A 19,675-nucleotide genomic window follows, 5' to 3' on the forward strand; every position below is an offset into this window, starting at 1 on the left:
AATATGTGTTGGTGAGGATGTGAAGAAATAGGAACCCTCTGCACTGTTGGTGAGAATGTAAAACAGTACAGCTGCTGTGCGGGAAACATAGGGCAGTTCCTCAAAAACTTAAAAATAGCATTATAGTATGATCCAGCAATTACACTTCTGGGTATATACCAAAAGAATTGAAAGCAGGGTCTTGAAGAAATATTTGTATACCCACATTCAGGGCAGTATTATTCACAATAACTAAAACATGGACGCAATTAAAATCCCTATCGATTGTAAAGCAATTATATTCCAATAAAGAGCTAAAAAAAAATGACTATCGATGGATGAATGGTTAAGCAAAATGTGGTATATACATACGATGGAATAATACTCAACTTAAAAAGTAAGGAAATTCTTACATATGCTACAACACAGGTGAACCTTGAGGACATTACACTAAGTGAAATAAGCCAGTCATAAAAAGACAAATACTCTATGATTCCACTTACATGAGGTACTCAGAGTAGTCAAAATCAGAGAGACAGAAATATAATGGTGGTCACCAGGCGCTGGGGCGGGGGAGAATGGGGACTTATTGTTTAATGGGTAGAGCCTTTCAGTTTTACAAGATGAAAAGAGTTTAGGAGATGGATGGTGGTGATGGTTGCACGACGATATGAATGTATTTAAAATCACTGAACTGTACACTCAAAAAAGGTTAAGGTGGTAAATTTTATCACAATTTTTTTTAAATGTGGTATCAGACTAAAAAAGGCAACAAAAATTAGTTAAATATGTGGAATTCAGTTGCATGGCCCCTGAATATTATGTATTGTACAGAGGGTGGAGGGTAGGGGGGGTGCCTCTTTTAACATCAATTAGGTGAGACTTCTGTGTTCATGTATTCACTTGTTAAACATTTATTGAGCACATACTCTGTTCTCAGAATTGTGTCACGTTCTAGGGACACAGGTAAATAAGACAGAAGTTGACCATAGTCTACCAAAGAAGACAAACAAGTAGATGATTAAACATAGAGTGATAAGTGTGTTGTTAGAAATACGCAACAGACTTGCAGAAAAAGTCTCCTCCCCAAGACCGGAAGGCAGGAGCAAAGGCTTGGGGAGAGAGTCAAGCAACACCTCCCACCCCCTTCCCCGAGCCCCAATCCTCCTGGGGTGTAGCAAGTAGTCTTGTGTGGTTGCACCTCACAGTGTGAACGCTGAGAGTGAGAGGGAGGGGTCAGCCATCTCTGTCACTACAACTTTTCTTATTTTTTTATTCTCTGTGTGTGTGTCTCCCTCTCCTAAAATACAGTTGTCAAAACAGTGATGTCATTGAGGTACATGTCACTGAGTACCATTCTTGGGGATTTATAAAAGCACTTGAAACTGGAAACTACCCCCATAAACAAACAGTAACATGTTTAAAGAATGAACAGTGATCTATGAAAACATATTTAAGATCATCACGGCCTTTAAAAAAAAAAAAAGAACAGCAAGGAAATATAGCATTTAAATATCTAAGAATACTCTTTTGTTTTACTTTCACAAATATTTAGCTGTGATCATTTCTGTTAAAAAAAGAAAGTCTTCACTTGGTTTCTAATCCACCTACGCAGTCCAGTGTGACCTGGTCGGTGCTAACGCAACAGCCATATCTGACCGGTAAGCTGGGAAGCCATATAACAGTTCGCAGAGATAGATACTCATGAATGTTACGAGTTTGTGCACTAGGGTTTGAGCTGCCCTGTGCTGCCCTGAGCCTCCTTACATGTACAAATAGCGTAAAGCGTTGAAGACGAGAGCATTAGTGTCAGCTGGGGAAAAGCTTTCCCCTCCTCATCAAGAACAAACCCTATCACATGTGTTAAAATCTGCTGCTTGACCTTTGTCTAACTTTCAGCCCCAAATGCACAAAGTAAGATACAACTAATCCCAGAAAACAAGTTTAAACAAACAAGCCAACAGTCTACTATGTCTTTAAGAAGCCTACGCGTCCCACCTTCGTTATACACATGCAGTTTGGAAGCAAGAAGCCCCTGACTCTGAGAGAGGTTCTGAAGCCCTTGTTGGAGGTTGTGAGACTCACAGCAGCTCTTTGAACAGTGGTGTCCAAAGTGTCTGGTTTCCTGCTGCCTGACTTCTCTGGAGTGAGATCATATATCTCTGCAGTCTTCATGGATTTTCATAACAAATAAGAGTTTTTAAATTCCTGGCAACCATATTTTAATTATTCTCATTTATATAGTTGGATAATTCTAATAGTTCTATATTTTTAAAAATTACAATGGCCATCAGTCTATGAAGCTAACCAACAGTTCCTCTTCTTATTTAAAGCTCCTTTTTTGTCAAAGCTGGAGATTTCTAGTGTAGGTGAGGAAAGAAAAATGTCAGCCACTTCCTACCCAGATGAGCTTTTCATTAACACTGAAACTTAGATGATATTTATGCTGTAACAAAATATGTACAAAAATGGACATTCTGATTACATTTAGGAGATGGTAAATGAGAATTACAAAAATTAATTGCAAAATTATCTCTTAGTTGTACAAATAGTGGTACTTCAGATAGTGTATATATTTGGATATAACCAACATTTTGCTTTGACTGCCTGATGACATCTATAGTTGCTTTTACAAAAAAATCCATAAATTAACATGTATCCATATATACTTACACCAAGTTTGCACACATCAAGTCTTTTTGACTTTAGAATGAACTTTAATTTTGTGTATTTATCTGTGCATGTGTTCCCATAAGGGGCAACTGAGATTCCAAACTCAGAATTCTACATGCACTATGTAAGCCCAATCTGTGAATAAACTGCTTGTGGGGGAAAAAAAACCTGATATAGTAGAGCATTAAAAAAAGTCTCTGATAAAGGTGAATAATGTCTCCCCTCAAAAAGAGAAATTAGAAAGTCCAGGAAAAACAAGAATGGAGATCTAATCATAATATACTACTTAGCTTTAAAGTTAGCAACCTTTACTTTACATGTTGTGGGAGTTCCCTGGCAGTCCAGCGGTTATGACTCCGCACTTTCACTGCTGAGAGGGAGGGTTCAACCCTTGATCGGGGAACTAAGATCCCACAAGCCGTGCAACAAAACAAACAAACAAAAACAAAATAAAGCAATCTTTACATGCTGTGACAACATAAATAATGTTTATATTGTTTTTTCATTATAAACCTTTTGGGATTATTTGGATTTTTAAAGAATATGCTTGCATCATCTCGTCTTTTTTAAGGTTTGTTAACAAACTTTTGTTTCCTTCCCACTTGTTCAGATTTTATTTTATATACATCAATAAGAATTTCTTATTTTCCCATGGTAGGTCCCATGCCTCTCATTAAATTTTTAAGAAGCTAAAACAAGAAAAAAGGATTTTGATAATTATTTTAAAGATAGACCCCAGTGGCTGCTCTAGGAAGATAATGAACTGGAAGGGGCAATCGTCAATGACTTTACCTTGAATTTTGCCACCAGGCAGGACAACAGCCTTCCTGGTGTGTTTCTAGGCACGGGTTTCCAACGGAGAGTATTAAAAAAAAAAAAAGCAACAGCCTGTACCCTGTATAAAATAGCACATGAGGTGAGCATGAAGGGTCTGCATAATAACTTGTTTTCTTCTTTGTTTATTTCAGAAAAAAAGCAGCCTCCCACACCGTATAGAGAAAAGTCAAGGAGCAAAGCCAGCTGAGCACCAGCTCAAGCTCTGGTAAGACCCAGAATGACTAGATTCCAAAGTGGTCACAGGCTTTAAGCAAAGGCTGGCCAGGGGCAGTGAGCAAATTCAGGTGGCCCCAAGCCTTCCCCTGGTCACTCCCCAGGCAGAGCAGAGAAGCTGTACCCACTGCAGGTGCTGAGGTGGGTAGAGTGTACAACAGACAGTAGGAAGCTGGTCTGGGCCAAGAGCCGTGAGAATCAGGAAGACCAGGTCAAAAATAAGGATCTAGAGGACATACAGGGTCAAGCTGGGCCTCACACCCTTGTGAGGAATGTGGGACTCTCCTGGGGCAGAAGGACATCTCCCTCTTCTGGAACAGGTTCTACAGTCACCTGTATATGGTCGCACTGATCACAGGTCAAAGGCTGGGACTTTCCCTCGACTTTCTGTGGCCTCCTTCCCTGGAGCCCTGGAAACCACATCCATGGTCCCTCGTCTTACAAGAAAGCACCACCAACATTAACCAGGATAAATAAAAGCACCACTTGACCACACGACTGCTGGGAGCAAAACAGCACACAGGTGTCAGGTTCGAGTCGGGCAGACTCAGTTGGGGACTATCCCAGTTTTGTTTTTTGTTTTTTTTTTTTGGCACACGGGCTTAGTTGCTCCGCGGCATGTGGGATCTTCCTGGAGCAGGGATCAAACCCGTGTCCTCTGCATTGGCAGGCAGATTCTCAACCACTGCGCCACCTAGGAAGCCCAACCCCAGTTTTAAAGAACACTGAGAAGGTTCCATGGTGCATTTGAATAAGATTATTTATAAAGTATGCGCTGACCTATACCTTTGCAGGAACATCTACCTCATTTGACCGTGGGCCTCTCAGTCTCCACGGAACATCCTCTCCTGGGCCTGTGATGGCTCCTGTGAGGATTGAATCCCTGCATCTCTGCCTCTCTTTCTCTGACCCCTCTCTCCTCCTGCCGAAACACAGGTAGTCGCCAAGAGTGCTTCTCTGGGACTTCTTATCTCTTGAGTCTCTCTCCTTGAGTAACTGTCAACGGTTCCTCTGTCACCTCTGTGCTGATGATAGCTGGCAATCATAAGTGCTCACTAGGTGCCAGGTACGTACTAAACTCCGATTTCATCTTCACATCAGTCCTAGAGTATAGACATTGATATTATCTTCAGTTTTCTACGTGGGAAAACTGCAAACAGGAGTTGAAGTAATCTGCCCAAGGTCACCCAGCTATACAGGGCAGACCTGGGATTGCAACCTGGCCAGGCCACCTCAGAGCCTCTGCTGATGGCCCTTCTGTACCTTATGCTGTTGCATGCATTCTCTTGCCTGGACGCCCCTTCCAAGGTGCTGGGGTCATCTCCACCAGCCCTTCAAACCTGGAATGTGGACCACCAGACAGCAGAGCACACTCACTGACGTGTCTGTGGCGGTTGTTAAAATATTAAAATATCCCCAAATGCTGCTGTCTGGTACCCTGTTCCTTCCCCAAGAACTCCCCATATCCAGCAACCCAGGCATGGTCCTGGGGGGTGGGGGGTGGGGGCTGGGGTGAGGGATTCAGGACGCTGCTGGCCTTGGTCCTCACCAGTGCTACCCCTGTGGTTAAATGTCAGTATTGCTTCGGCATCCTCCTTCTCCTTCTCTCCCCACAAACCAGTTCCTCGTCTGACTTCCTTATTTCTGGGGCCCGCACCTCATTCTCCTGTTCACCTTACACACAGCTTCCTCCAAGGCCTCCTTTCCTCTCCCCTACTGCTCAGCTTCAATAGGTGACCTTGCCCTGAGGCTCTGACTTTTTCTACCCTCTGCCATTCCTCCCATCTGTCTCCTCCTGTCCCTTCCCTCTGCTTTCCGTCCTGGAACAGACCCTTTCTATCCCTGGCCTAGTTTTCTTCACCCCTGCTAGACTCTCCCATCCCCCAACCCCTCTGTCCTCTAGATCCCTGAGGACAGGCATTCAAGACCAAAGCCTGCCCTCCCTGCCGGCTTCCTAATGAAGAATATACCTTCGACCTAAGAGGGTGGTCTTACCCCTGCAAATGCCACTTCTATACAGAGAAGGTATTTTCTTAAATATTTATTAAATTCAATCAACTGATACCCACTTGTGCTTCCAAAGTTTTCTACCTTATATAATCACAACCTTCTTGTCCTTGAAGCATGAAAGTTATTGTCATCCCCTCAGTGATAACAATAGTCTTGCTCCCCACCCCCACCCCTGAGAGTGTGAGAGCATCACAGGCAGCCCCTGAGGTCTCCAATTCTTTCCCTTATGCCCCTTTTCTCCCAGATCCAGGCTGACTGTCCGATCTGCCTGATTCCTGAGCATCCACATACAAAGCGCCATCATGGTGCTGGGGGCTCAGTGGATGGTGGGACCCATGCAAACCTCCCAGGAGCTTGTGGCTAGAGCTGAAGGAGAAAGACATCCACATGAAGAGTCAAATAAGGTCCCACCATCTACCCCTGGCAGTGCCAAAGGGACACTGTTGCTGAGCACTGGCCTCGCTGAAGGCATTCACTGAGCGTTTGGTCTACGCAAGAGTCCTGCTCTACAAACTTGGGAACATTGCTTAACCTGTCTGCCACTCAGTTTCCTCATCTGTAAAATGGGATAGTCAGTAAGGTACCCCATAGCAGTTGTGAGACTTAAATGAGTAGTATGTATAAAGTGTTCAGAACAGTGCTTGCTATAGAATCTATACCCAGTAATGTTAACTATTACTGTTTTTACTATTTGACATAAAGTATCACAGGAAATTAGAGATGGAAGATATCTTTGCAAACTGTCTCTCAGGATCTCATATCTTCTGAAAGTAAAAACTCAGAGGGAAAAAAAAAGTAAAAACCCAGAAATTTCTCTCCCCTGGACCTGCACCCAACCTCTAACTCCCAACACAGACCTCATATCTACCCCCTCCCCTAACCACTCCTGCAAGTCTGCACTGGGAGAGGCTGGGGCAGGGCGGGGCTGCCTTCCTACGGCCTGGGAGCCCTCTGAGGATGGAAACCACAGCTCTCACCCCACTACATGCCCTGTCAGCCTTACAGATCCCCTGTACTCATTCAGCAACTATTTGCTGAGAACCCACTGGCATCAGCCTGTGCAAGGGGCAGTGGCACTGAAAGCCAGCACAATAGCTGTCCACAAGGTGCTCATATGCTTGTAGGCCCCCACACTCAAAACCAATACTGACAAATGCTATGAAGGAACAGAATGTGTGCTATTGGGCACAATCAGGGAAGGCTTCTCTGAAGAGAAGACATTGGGCAGAGATCTGAAAACTGAGTGTTACACTATGAAGGGAAGAAACGCAGGTCTCTCTGCCCTGCTTTTTCCCACAATGCCTGTCGTGGAACCCAGAAGTCCTTTATTCTACCCAAAGAACTCCAAGGCCTCTTCAAGGGCCCAGCTGCAAGGTTGTTCACCCTCTCTGTGAAGCTGCGGGGGAGGATGGGGGGGGGGGGGCGTACCCTACAGGTGGGCAGTGCCCCAGGAGAACCTCAGAAACTCCAGGAAAGGGGACACGAGGCAGGGTCTAAACTGCATCCCTGAGGTTATGGGGCCAGGTTTCTCTATAGGGGACAGGAAACTGCTGGGCAGCTATGAGGCTAAATGGGGGACGATCAGGGTCCCAAGTAAGGAGCTGGGGCGGCTTGGCAGCAGTAGGTCAGTCTGGAGACGTGCTGACTTTCTGCTCCTGCCTTAAAGGGATGAGGGCGGTTCCTCCCCCTTGAGGGGCATCTGGGGAGTGAGAGGACGGAGCGGGAGGCGGGGGGACGCGCGGGGGGGCGGATTGGACAGAGGGAGAGGGGTAGGCAGAACTGCTGCCTCCTGGTTGGGCCCGTCCTCGGGCTCAGATGCCCCCACCAGCTCGCAGGGTCTCCCACACGCACCGACCTCCCCCTGAGCTGGGGCAAAGGCTGGAAGGGGCTCAGGAAACGCGGCTGCGGAACCCGGCAAAGCTTCTGCTAGAGAACCCCTTTAGGCTCTGCACGGGCTAGCCGGGCTCTAACCTGTCTCCGACAGGCTGTACGGTTCCGCGGACCTGTAAAAGCTGATGCGCCCGGCGACGTTCACCCCACTTTCTCCGCCCCACGTCCCCCCAGATCCGCTCACAGGGCAGCCTCCGGAGCCACCGGCGACTCTCCCCGGACGGGTGGCTGGCTCCTCCCTTGGGGTCTCGGTTTCCCCATGTGTGAGATGAGGGGTGAGTGTCCCGACTCTAAGGCTACAACGCGTCCGCGGTGTCCGGGGGCGCGGGCGGCAGAGGGGAAAACTGGGAATCGGGCGCCGGGGACCCGAGGGCGCGCGGCGCGCTGGGGGCAGCGCAGAGAGGGGCCGGCGGCAGCGCGTCCCCTCGGGTTCTGCCCCGGAGCACTGGGCACGGGCCCGCGGCTCCCCTCCGAGCCTCCGCTCCCGAGCCCGGCCATGGGCCGCTTGCCCCGCCGACTTACCCAAAAGTTCTCCTTGAACAGTGAGCCCTTCATGGCTGGCGCGCAAGGAGCGGAGGGAGCCGGAGCAGGCGCGCGAGGCCGCGGACTGTCAAGGCCGGCAACGCGGCCAGGCCCGGCCCGGCCCGGCCCCGCCCTGCCCTGCCCCGGCGCCCCGCCCCGCCCCGGCGCCCCGCACCCCGCGCCTGCCCCGCGCCTCCCGCACCCGGCGCCCGCCCCGCGCCGCCAGGCATCCCGCACTGCGCAGTCGTCCCGCGCGGGATGGAGGGTTAGAGCCCTGCGGCGTCAGGCATCAGTTAGTAAGCCCTACATCCCCCTCCTTCGGGAGGCCTTTAAGCCTTGAAAGGAACCCGTCGCCTCCCCGAATTCGGATCCTTTCCTGCCCACAAGCCCCCTCCTCACTCGACCCAGTTCCTCGCGGAGAAATCCAGGGCTCAGCGCGGCGGTGGAAGGAGCCCCCGCCGGATGGGAGGTGTTCGCAGGCACCGCTTGTCGGCTCCGTGAAGCCTGAGCATTGACAATGCTAGCGGCCGCGTCAGGTGTGGACCCTTCAGCTGGTCAAGTGCAGGACCCCAGAGGCGCCCGCCACAGATAGCATGTTTTAGTCTAAAAGTCATGGAAAGGTCACTGATACTGTTTCCCCTTGACTCTAGGTCCCTCGGTGGGTTCCTTACAAGGCTTCCGGGAACTCAGCTCCTCCCCGACCCTTCCGCATTCTTAGGCCCCAGACCCAAGATCCTTCTCCACCAATCCCATTCCAGATGTAGGACCCCCCAGCTTCCTTCCTCTGCCTCCACTCTCGTAACATAACACCCTCATAAACATAACCCAGGGCAAGTCAGGCCCATCCCGGCTTTGTAGTAATACAGCACTCTGGGACAAAGTATTGCCCTGTGCTACATGCCCTGAACCAAAACTGAGGCCCAGAGAGGTTGATTGACTTGCCCAAGATCACAGCGTATTTAAGGTATGAAGAGCTCGGTTACAGCTCTGCCCTTCTAAACAGAATCAGAGCCAAAGATAGAGGTCATTCCTGGGACAGATCCATTCAAGGAGGGGAGAATGAAGGTCAAGAGTGCCAGGCCACAACCTCATGCCCGGAGAGGCAAGATTTGCCTCTGAGCAGGTTCTAGCTTGGTCCAGACACAGTGAAAGGACAATTGCCGGGGTGATTTGAAGGACAGTAGGAAGGTTCTGCCTGGTAATACCACCCACCCCTCCTCGTCCCCCCTCAACCTCCCCCCCACCCGCCTTGATGAAATCCCACTACTAGAGGCGTCCGCAACAACAAAGATGGAGAGGTAGCCTCCAGCCCTGGGTCACTCCGAGGACATGCATCTGATCGTCTGGTTGTTCATCTCTTTGGAAAGCAGTGAGGTTAGAAGTAAGAAAGAGAAGCCTGACAACATCGTCAGGGGCAGCAGAGGCCACAGTGGGCACCAGGAGGACAGGCTGAACAGCAGGAGGGGTAAGAAATAGTGCCAACTGGGGAAATGAAAGACGCTGAAGTGCCACAAACAGCATCAATATTTTTCCTGGGGGCTTTGAATATTTTGGAATAAATATTTTAAATACAATTCTAATTGTCTGTTTTCATTTTTAACATTTTTAAAATATCTCATGGTATATTGTACTTGATTTTCGTGACTCAGAACCCAAAGTCTCCAGAATTTTAATTCTCTTCCACCACCTGGTGGCAAGATTGCAAATTGCAAATGGTTGTCGCTGCCGGAAAATAGTCCTCATTCATTCCTCATTTATTAACCTCATCACCTGGTGTTGGGAATAAAAAGAAAGAAATATCTGTACTATATCCAAGGGTTTATAACAAATTTGGGACACTTTACTAACGAAGTTAAATAACACTACTATAGCAACTATGGAATAATGAGGTTTAATGATCAATACATTTAAGATAAACCACTGTTAATATTTTGTCATTATCTCTTCCAATAATATGTTTCCATGATTAAGCTCTTGATGTACATGAAATTTTGAGTCTTGCTTTTGTAACTTAACAATATTTCATTAGTATTTTCTAAAGTCCTTTAATCCACTTTTCCTAACAAAAAGTTTGATAGCACATGGTGCTGGCCAAATGGACAGGAGAGACAATCTTTCATGTAAAAATTGAAATTCTCTGTGAAGAGAAATTTGGCCATGTCTTCAAAATTTTAAATGCTCCTTTTTTCTTTTGCTTTCTTTTCTTTTCTTTCTTTCTTTCTTTTTTTGCCTCAAGGCTTGTGGGATCTTGTGGGATCGTTCCTGAGGGATTGAACCCACACCGTCGGCAATGAAAGCGCAGAGTCCTAACCACTGGAGGGCCAGGGAGTTCCCTAAATGCTCCTATGCTTTGACCCCAAAATTTCATGTTGAAGAATTTACCTTCCACATATCCGCATGTGTGCAAAGTGAAATATGTATACACTTATTTATAGCAGCATGGTTATTCTGGCAAAAGATTTGAAACAACTAAATGCCATCAATGGAGAACAAGGTCAATAGACTGTGATATAGCTATACAATGAAATCATATTCAAGCATTAAAAAAGTGAGACAATCACCAGCTATTAAGTGGGAAAAAAACCAAGATGCAAAAAACCCTGCTATTTGGATAAGGAGGAAAAAGAATAGACACACACGTTTTAAATGGGTCCTTCTTATGGGGGAGATAGAGCAGAGAGACATAGGAGGGAAGGAGACCTACTTTTCACTTTATGCCCTGTGGACCTCTGAATTTATACAATGTTAGTTTATTTCAAATCCTCCAAAAATTAGAAAGAAAAATCTTCAGTATCATTTTTTAACTTTTCATAATTTCCCAAGTGGATATATGAATACTTCCTTAGCATTTTCTTAATGCTTTTAGAAATATTACTGTGATAAATATCTTTTATATAAACTTTGTTAAAATTCCTCATAATGGAATGTTCATAGCAGCACTATTCACAATAGCCAATACATGGAAACATCCTAAATGTCCATCAACAGATGAATGGATAAAGAAGATGTGGTACATATATACAATGGAATACTACTTAGCCATAAAGAAGAACAAAATAATGCCATTTGCAGCAACATGGGTTGACTTAGAGATTATCATACTAAGTGATGTCAGAAAGAGGAAAACAAATATCATATGATATCATTTATATGTGGAATCTAAAATATGACATAAATGAACTTATCTATGAAAAGGAAACAGACTCATGGAGAACAGACTTGTGGTTGCCAAGGGGGAGGGATTTGGGAGAGGGATGGAGTGGGAGGTTGGGGTTAGCAGATGTAAGCTATTATATATGGAATGGATAAACAACAAAGTCCCAATATATAGCACAGAGAACTATATTCAGTATCCTATGATAAACCATAATGGAAAAGATATTTTAAAAAAGAATGTATATGTATGTACAACTGAGTTACTTTGCTGTGCAGCAGAAATTAACATTGAAAATCAACTATACCTCAAAAAAAATTCCTCATAGTGGAATTACAGGTTAAATAATATAAACATTTTTAAGGTTTTGAAATAAAACTGTCAAATTGTTTTCCAGAAAAGTTGTGGTGGAAAGGGAGGCTTCCCCAGAAGGAATTAAGGATCTTTTCCATGAAATAGGATAAATGGATGGTGAGTGGCAAAAATAACAAATGCCCACTAAAATCACCAATTTTCCTTTCATGCTTTAAAAGATTGACCTGCATTCCTCTTCCTCCCCTCCACCAACTCGTCTTAGTTGTTCCTTCTTGAAACACTGCTTTCTTCTTGTCTCTGCTCTCCTTACAAAGCCATGTTCCCTATCAAATTAAGTCCCAAATGTCCCTATGTGGCCCTCAAGACCTTCTCTACCTTGACCTTTTCCACTTCACTCCCTGGCTTCCTCCCCTCTCCTCAGCCCAGGCCAGTCAGGCTCTTCTGCCATCCCAACTTTGCTCCTCCTTTGCAGGCTGCCTTGGTGCTGCTCTTCTTTCTGCCCAAGTTCCATCTCAGCAACTTCACCTCCAGCCTTCAGTGTCTTCTCAGTGCTTGAATTTCTAGAACTTGCCATCCTTATCACACAAACTAGCCCTTAATGATATATGATTTATATCTTTATGGTCTTCTCTAATTTCTGTTCCTCTTGGATAGCTTACCTCCCCAAGAAGACTGCAAAGCACCTCAAGATAAGGATGATATTTTCTCATGGAGTAGCCTCTTAGGGATTAAACAAAAATGGAGCCAGTCAGGGAATTCAATAAGCTCTCTCTGATCATTACCAGCAGTACTGATTTTTACCTCAGTTCCTGTATTCTGATCCCTCCCTTCCAGGAGACAGGGGCAAACCTGGCCAAGGAGGTACAGCCAGGATCTGAGGACCAGGACCTGGCCAAGCAGAGGCCATGGTACAAAAGCACCATAGGGCAGGACAAAACTGTTATTAGGTCTGCCAAATCAACGTCAAAAGCAGAGAGGCTGCATTTTGTCACTAAGATTAGAAGCTGAGCAGACTGAGGAGTAGAGCAGAGGGTCAAAACAGGACAGGAATAGAATACAAAGGGAAAAATTCCAGGAGGAGGCTTCAGTGCCCAAGGGCTAGCTGCATAGATCAAAGCAAGGGTTAGGGTGAATACCACTGTTGGGGCCCAAGGCAGACCACCCGCAAAATATGCCTCAGTGGCATATTGATTTTAAATTAAAGTTACTTAAGTTGCAAATGCAAGAGGGACACTTCCACCATCCTCTCTGTCTCCCTGAAAGCAGGAAATAAATCTCCCTGTTTGAAAGGTGCCCTCCTTGTACTAGGAGGTTGAAAGACATCCTTATCACCAGAGATAGGGAATTCAGGGCCAAGAAGCCTGTATAAACAAAACCTGTTACTGTACTTTCATTTACTACCCCAAGCCCGAACTGTGTTTTTTCTCCCTTATTAAGCACCCAAAGCCTAAGTTTCTTTGCGTGTGTGTGTGTGTTCTGGGTAATGACTGCTTTATTTCAGTATACTTTAATTTATAGGTTGCATAATTTGTTAATCATATGAAATTTCCAGAACACAAAATTTGTCATTTTACCCACCAAAGTATACATGTTAGGAGCTTTTGGTACATCCTTGGTGTGATGGTGCAGCCACCAATCCCATGCAGTTCCGACAACCCCCCTTAGGGTAAGGAAACCCCGTATCCATTAGGTCGTCTTCTCTAATCCACACCCCCACTGCCCCCAACCCCAGTTCCTTCAACCACCAGCCTGCTTTCTCTCCACATGGACTTCCCTTTTCTGGGTGTTTCATAGAAACCACGTGCCTGTTTCTGTCTCATGTCCCCGAGCACAGTGTAAAGCCCGTTTCTTTGTCCTGACAATTCCTCTCAAAGTTATTCTTTGTCTAAAAAGTATAAAAGACGCCTGCTTTAGCCACTTCTTATATCCCATTTCTGAGACCTCCATGTGCATGAATTAAATTTTGTTACTTTTTCTCTCAATCTGTCAGGTGTCAATTTTATTAGTAGGCCAGTCAAAGCGGGGGAGGGGGAAATTCGCCCTCCTCGACACTTTTTAAGATTAGAATTTTCATAAGTGAAAGTAAGGAACTCAGAGGATCTGTTCCTGGTCGAAGTGGTTTAAAGATGGAAAAACTTTGATAGTCACTGTCACAGAAGACAACCTACAGCCTGTGGATTTTGTTTGTTTTTCATCAAAAGCCACCATTTAAGAGTGAAAGGCAAGCTAAAGAATAGAAGAGGAAATTTATGGTACATTTATCCTACAAAGAACTCATATCCAGTATGTATTTATGTATGTGCATGTGTGTGTGTGTGTATCTTGTAAAACCACAACCAAAAAACCAGGACAATTTTGAGGGCTGGGACTGGAAATATACAAGGTAAGGTAAATATGGAGCATCTTGTAGTACCAGAAAGCCCATATATACACATACACAATTGAGGGCTTTGCAAAGGGACACAGGAGCCAATTGAAAGAGTCCCCAATAGCCAAAGCTGGAACAACTTGAACAAAAGAAATGTAATAATGGATTATAACCCAAAGTATAAATAATTAACCATGAATTCGCACTGACATAAAGAGGTGACTGAATACACAAAGAATATATGTCTCTTTTTTTAAATGTTTATTTAGTTGTGCTGGGTCTTGGTTGCAGCAGGCAGGCTCCTTAGTTGTGGCATGCTAACTTTTAGTTGCGGCATGCATGTGGGATCTAGTTCCCTGAGCAGGGATGGAACCCAGGCCCCCTGCATTGGGGGCACGGAGTCTTAACCACTGTGCCATCAGGGAAGTCCCAAGAACATATAAATCTTTTGTGCAGAATTCCAAGGTTAATTTATATAGATATTCCACTTTCAAGGAGGTGAGCAAAACTTCCTATCTCTTTAGTGGAAGCTATGAAAAGTCACTTCCTTTCTAAGAATACAATATGGAAGGAGGTTGGGGGAGAATAACCTTACAGTGGGGAAGCCTGATAAACACGACTTCTGGCAGGTGATCAAGATCAAGATCAACAGTCATAATTCACTTCGACATTATGTACCCTTGACATCAGGTGACCAGACTGGTACTTTATCTTTGTGGTCTTTCACATAAAAACCTATAACCCTAGTCTGAACACGAGGAAAGTATAAGACAAACTCAAAGTGAAACATTTTATAAAACACCTAATTACTATCCCTCACAAACAAGGAAAGCCTAAAAAACTGTCACAGCCCAGAGGAGGCTAAGGAGACATGATGATTAATGTGGTATCCTGGATGTGAGGATATCCAAGGAAAAGAAAAAGGACATTAAGTAAAAGCTAAAGAAATCCATGAGGGGATAAAAAAACAAAACACCTAATGAAATCTGAATGAAGTGTCATGACACAGGCTTAGTTCAGGAAGGCATTCAGGGGCCATAGTTGTGCTGGGCCTCAGTTGATGCCTTGGCCAAATAAAATAGGTTCAGACAGAAACTTGTGGAAACCACCTTTCTAAAAGACATCTTTATGGTTAATAGGATTTGTTTTCACTGGCTAAATACAGGACCCCAGGAGAGCACAATGAGGTCAATATTGCAGGCTGGTCTTGCCCTGCCTCAGAGAGCCCTGCTGATAATTACTGTTTTAAAGATGCCTGTGCAAAAGAGTTAACACAGCAGGTCGGGACTGCTGCTATCCCCAGAAAAGCCTGCTTGCATGGTCAGCCCTTGACTATCATCTAGGAACTTGACTGGTTTTCAGTTTCAACACTGATATAAAAATTTTGTGCCTAAACTGTTTATACAATATGGCTTATGCTGAATACCTGTTTCCTTCTGGGAGTCTGGAATTTTGAAACATGCTAGGCAGAGGATGCCCATGTGACTAGCCCCAATAAAACCCTTGCACTGGGAGAGGACTAGAAAGCTTACACCTGGTTTCCTCCATCCATTACTGCAGGAGCATCTTCCCGTTGCTGATTTTGCAATCTGTGGTTCATACTGATATGAGACGAATGCTCTCCTTGAGAGAATGCCAGCTAGTAAGTGTAGAAAGGAATTATACCACCACCACTTTACAACTCCCAATGTTGTAATAACTATTTTAGGAAAGAATCTTTAGATCCCAAAACCATTCAGTGAAAGATGCTGGGGAGAAAATTACAGAAATTTTCATAAGGACGGCATATTAGTGAATCAATGTTCTTTTTCTTAGCTGTAATAGTGGTATTGTGGTTATAAAGATGAATAATATCTTTATTCTTAGGATATAGATGAAATTTTTTAACTCAAGTGTCCAAACTGTCAGGATGCCTGCAACTTACTCTCAAATGGTTCACCAGAAAAAATGAATAAATGAAGTAATGAATAAAGCAAATGCATCAAAATATTAACTGGTGTGTATCGATGAAGAGTAAATGGGTGTTAACTGTACTATTTTTTCAACTTTTCTTAGGTCTGAGTATTTTCATAATTTAAAAAAAGGGGTTAATTTCCAAAATATACAAATAGCTCATACAACTCAATGTCAAAAAAACAAACAACCCAATCAAAAAATGAGTAGAAGACCTAAACAGACTTTTCTCCAAAGGCATACAAATGGCCAACAGGCACATGAAAAGATGCTCAACATCACTAATTCAGAAATGCAAATCAAAACAACTGAGGTATCACCACACACTAGTCAGAATGGCCAATCACCAAAAAGTCCACAAATAATAAATGCTGGAGAAGATGTGAAGAAAATCCTCCTACACTTGGTGGGAATGTAAATTGGTGCAGCCACTATGTAGAACAGTATGGAGGTTCCTGAAAAACTAAAAGTAGAGCTACCATATGAGCCAGCAAACCCACTCCTGGGCATATATCTAGAAAAGACAAACACTCTAATTTGAAACATGCATCCTGGGACTCGGTGAAGCCAAAAAAGGAAGCAAGGAAGGAAGGAAGAGAGAGAGGCAGGGAGGGAGGGAGGCAGGGAGGGAGGAAAATGCACTCCAATGTTCACCACAGCACTATTTACAACAGCCAAGACATGGAAGCAACTTAAATGTCCATCAACAGATGAACAAATAAAAAAGATGTGCTCTGTGTATTCAAACACACACACACGCACAATGGAACATTACTCAGCTACAAAAAAGAACGAAATACTGCCATTTGCAGCAACATGGATGGACCTACAGATTATCATACTAAGTCAGAGAAAGACAAATATTATGATTACCATTTGTATGTGGAATCTAAAAAGTAACATGTGACTTTCCTGGCAGCACAGTGGTTAAGAATCCACTTGCCAATGCAGGAGACACAGGTTGGATCCCTGGTCCGGGAAGATCCCACATGCTATGGAGCAACAAAGCCTGTGTGCCACAACTACTGAGCCTGCACTCTATAGAGCCCATGAGCCACAACTATTGAGCCCACAGGCCACAACTACTGAAGCCCATGTGCCTAGAGCCTGTGCTCTGCAACAAGAGAAGCCACCACAATGAGGAGCCTGAGCACCACAATGAAGAGTTGCCTCCTCTCAACACAAGAGAAAGCCCATGTGCAGCAACAAAGACCCAATGCAGCCAATAAGTTAGTTTAAAAAAATAACACGAATGAATTAATTTACAAAACAGATTCACAGACATAGAAAACAAACTTATGGCTAACAAACAGGAAAGGGAGGGGGATAAATTAGTAGGAGTATGGGATTAACAGATACATACTACCGTATATAAACAAGGATTTACTGTATAGCATAGGGGACTATATTCAATATCTTGTAATAACATATAACGGAAAACTCTGAAAAAAAAGACTTTGTTGTATACCTGAAACTAATACAATATTGTAAATCAACTATACTTCAATTTAAAAAAAAGTAAAAAGTCTTCCTCTGGTCAAAGGCCAATTCCTCCACAAACTCTTTTCCAGTTCTACCCATACATATTTAATTCAAATGGCATTTTGTACTAGTTACTTACTGCATCTTATTTGTATTTCTATGTAGTAACTGCACGGCATTTACAAAGTCATTACATTAAATGTCTTTTGTCCTCCCTCCTTAACCCTAGATACGTTACTGAGAGGGTCCTTCTGTCTTGCTCACTTTGTACCCTCTTAAGCGTTCATCTCATAGTTGATAAAAAACTAAGCACTATTTAAAATATGCCTGGGACTTCCCTGGTGGTGCAGTGGTTAAGAATCCATCTGCAATACAGGGGACACGGGTTCAATCCTTGGTTTGGGAAGATCCCACATGCCGTGGAGCAACTAATCCCGTGCACCACAACTACTGAGCCTGCACTCTAGAGCCCACAAGCCACAATTATTGAGACTACATGCCACAACTACTAAGCCTGAGCACCTAGAACCTGTGCTCTACAAGAGAAACCACCACAATGAGAAGCCCATGCATCACAATGAAGAGCAGCCCCCGCTTGCTACAACTAGAGAAAGCCCACGCACAGCAATGAATACCCAACGCAGCTAATAATTTAAAAAAAAAAAAAAAAAAAATGCCTACCTCAATAATCCTACAATCACAGGTTATACCCTTAAAAGAGACATTAGAGGACTTTTGCAGAGCTAGACTTTATTATCAATAGATTTAAAAATACAAATCTAAAAGCCATAAAACCTCAAATTTCAAAGGTCAAGTATCTTCTCAGATATTCACCACTCCTCTAAGCTGTACAGTTTATGACAGGCCATTTGGCTGCCACACAGGAAGGCCATTGGGCAGAGGGTGCAGGCCTGCCTGTTCAGAACAACCAGGTGCCCAGGTGTCCCATCATGTTAGTCTATGGGTGGCTAAAACAAAAGTTGCATTTGCATCTCCATTTGTTGCTCCTGGTTCACTGCTGCAATAGAATGGGCTGGGCTTTAGCTCAGTAAAACCAGGGAAAGGGCCATATATAGCTTAGAACACTTTTTTAATATATATACACATAAATTTATCTATTGGCCACGTTGGGTCTTTGATGCTGCACACAGGCTTTCTCTAGTTGTGGCATGCAGGCTCCTCACTGCAGTGGCTTCTCTTGTGGAGCATGTGCTCTAGGCACCCAGGCTTCAGTAGTTACAGCACACAGGCTCAACAGTTGTGGTGCAGGGGCTTAGTTGCTCCGTGGCATGTGGAATCTTCCTGGAGCAGGGATCAAACCAGTGTCCCCTGCATTGGCAGGCAGATTCTTAACCACTGTGCCACCTAGGAAGTCCCAGATTAGAACTCTTTTTGACACGTTCTAGCAAAACCAGCAAAAATTTACATGAACAAAGACTTAAATTACTTACCAAATTCATACAGCTTATGGATAGTAAAAACTAAAATCTAAACGACCAGACTCACAAAATCTCTTTTCATAGGGGATATTTGCTCTTAGTATCAGTATCATCTATCATTAGACAAATTATAGTGCTACAATTTTTAAAATATTCTGTTTATACAAAGAGCCTACCAAGACTAAGAAGGTAAAAATAAACATTTTGGCTTTCATCAGCTCATAAAGTCAGTTCATGAAGCAAAACTTCTCTTTATTCCAAAGCATGTTTAACGATAGTTAATTATAGTGGGGTGTGTAGTGTGAGTGTCCACATGCAAAATTCTTACCTACTGGATGAAATCAATAGATCACAAATACAACATAAAAGTGGCATAATAAAAACCACAATACGAAGGCAACTGACAAAAATAAAATTAAGTTAGTTGCTTTTAGAGAGCTGAAAGTTGGGGCTGGACAAGCAAGTGATTGCCATTTTTCAAGAGCCGTGTTTTGATTCTTTAAATTATATGCCTGTGTTAGCAATTTAAAATAGAGCCCAAAAAGACACAGGCATGGGTGAAACTAAAAATATGACACAGATACCATGACAGGTTAAGTGGGGAGGAACCACTTAATAAACAGAGCTGGAAAAACTGGATATGCATATGAAAAAGGAAAAAAAAAATTTCTGATCCCTACATAAAAACACAACTCCAAATGGATTATGATGCTCAATCTTATATGTCAACTCAGCTGGGCTGTGGTATCCAGTTTTTAGTCCAACACCAGTTTAGATATTGCTGTGGGGTTTTTTTTTTTCTTTTTGGCTATGCCGTGGAGCATGTGGGATCATAAGTTT

At 44.0% G+C, this 19,675-nt stretch overlaps 1 protein-coding gene across 1 annotated transcript in view; it reads right to left on the reverse strand.

Moving 5' to 3' along the window:
* The window catches only part of PSTPIP2 (proline-serine-threonine phosphatase interacting protein 2), an 80,666-nt gene extending 72,433 nt beyond the window's left edge, over positions 1–8,233 (reverse strand). The window contains exon 1 of the mRNA XM_057698293.1: positions 8,125–8,233. Coding sequence (XP_057554276.1) covers positions 8,125–8,157 — 33 coding nt within the window. The 5' untranslated portion in view covers positions 8,158–8,233. The remainder of the gene's footprint in view (positions 1–8,124) is intronic.
* Positions 8,234–19,675: the final 11,442 nt, after the last annotated feature.

The sequence above is a fragment of the Hippopotamus amphibius genome, chromosome 11, assembly GCF_030028045.1.
Source record: "Hippopotamus amphibius kiboko isolate mHipAmp2 chromosome 11, mHipAmp2.hap2, whole genome shotgun sequence".
Taxonomy (NCBI): domain Eukaryota; kingdom Metazoa; phylum Chordata; class Mammalia; order Artiodactyla; family Hippopotamidae; genus Hippopotamus; species Hippopotamus amphibius.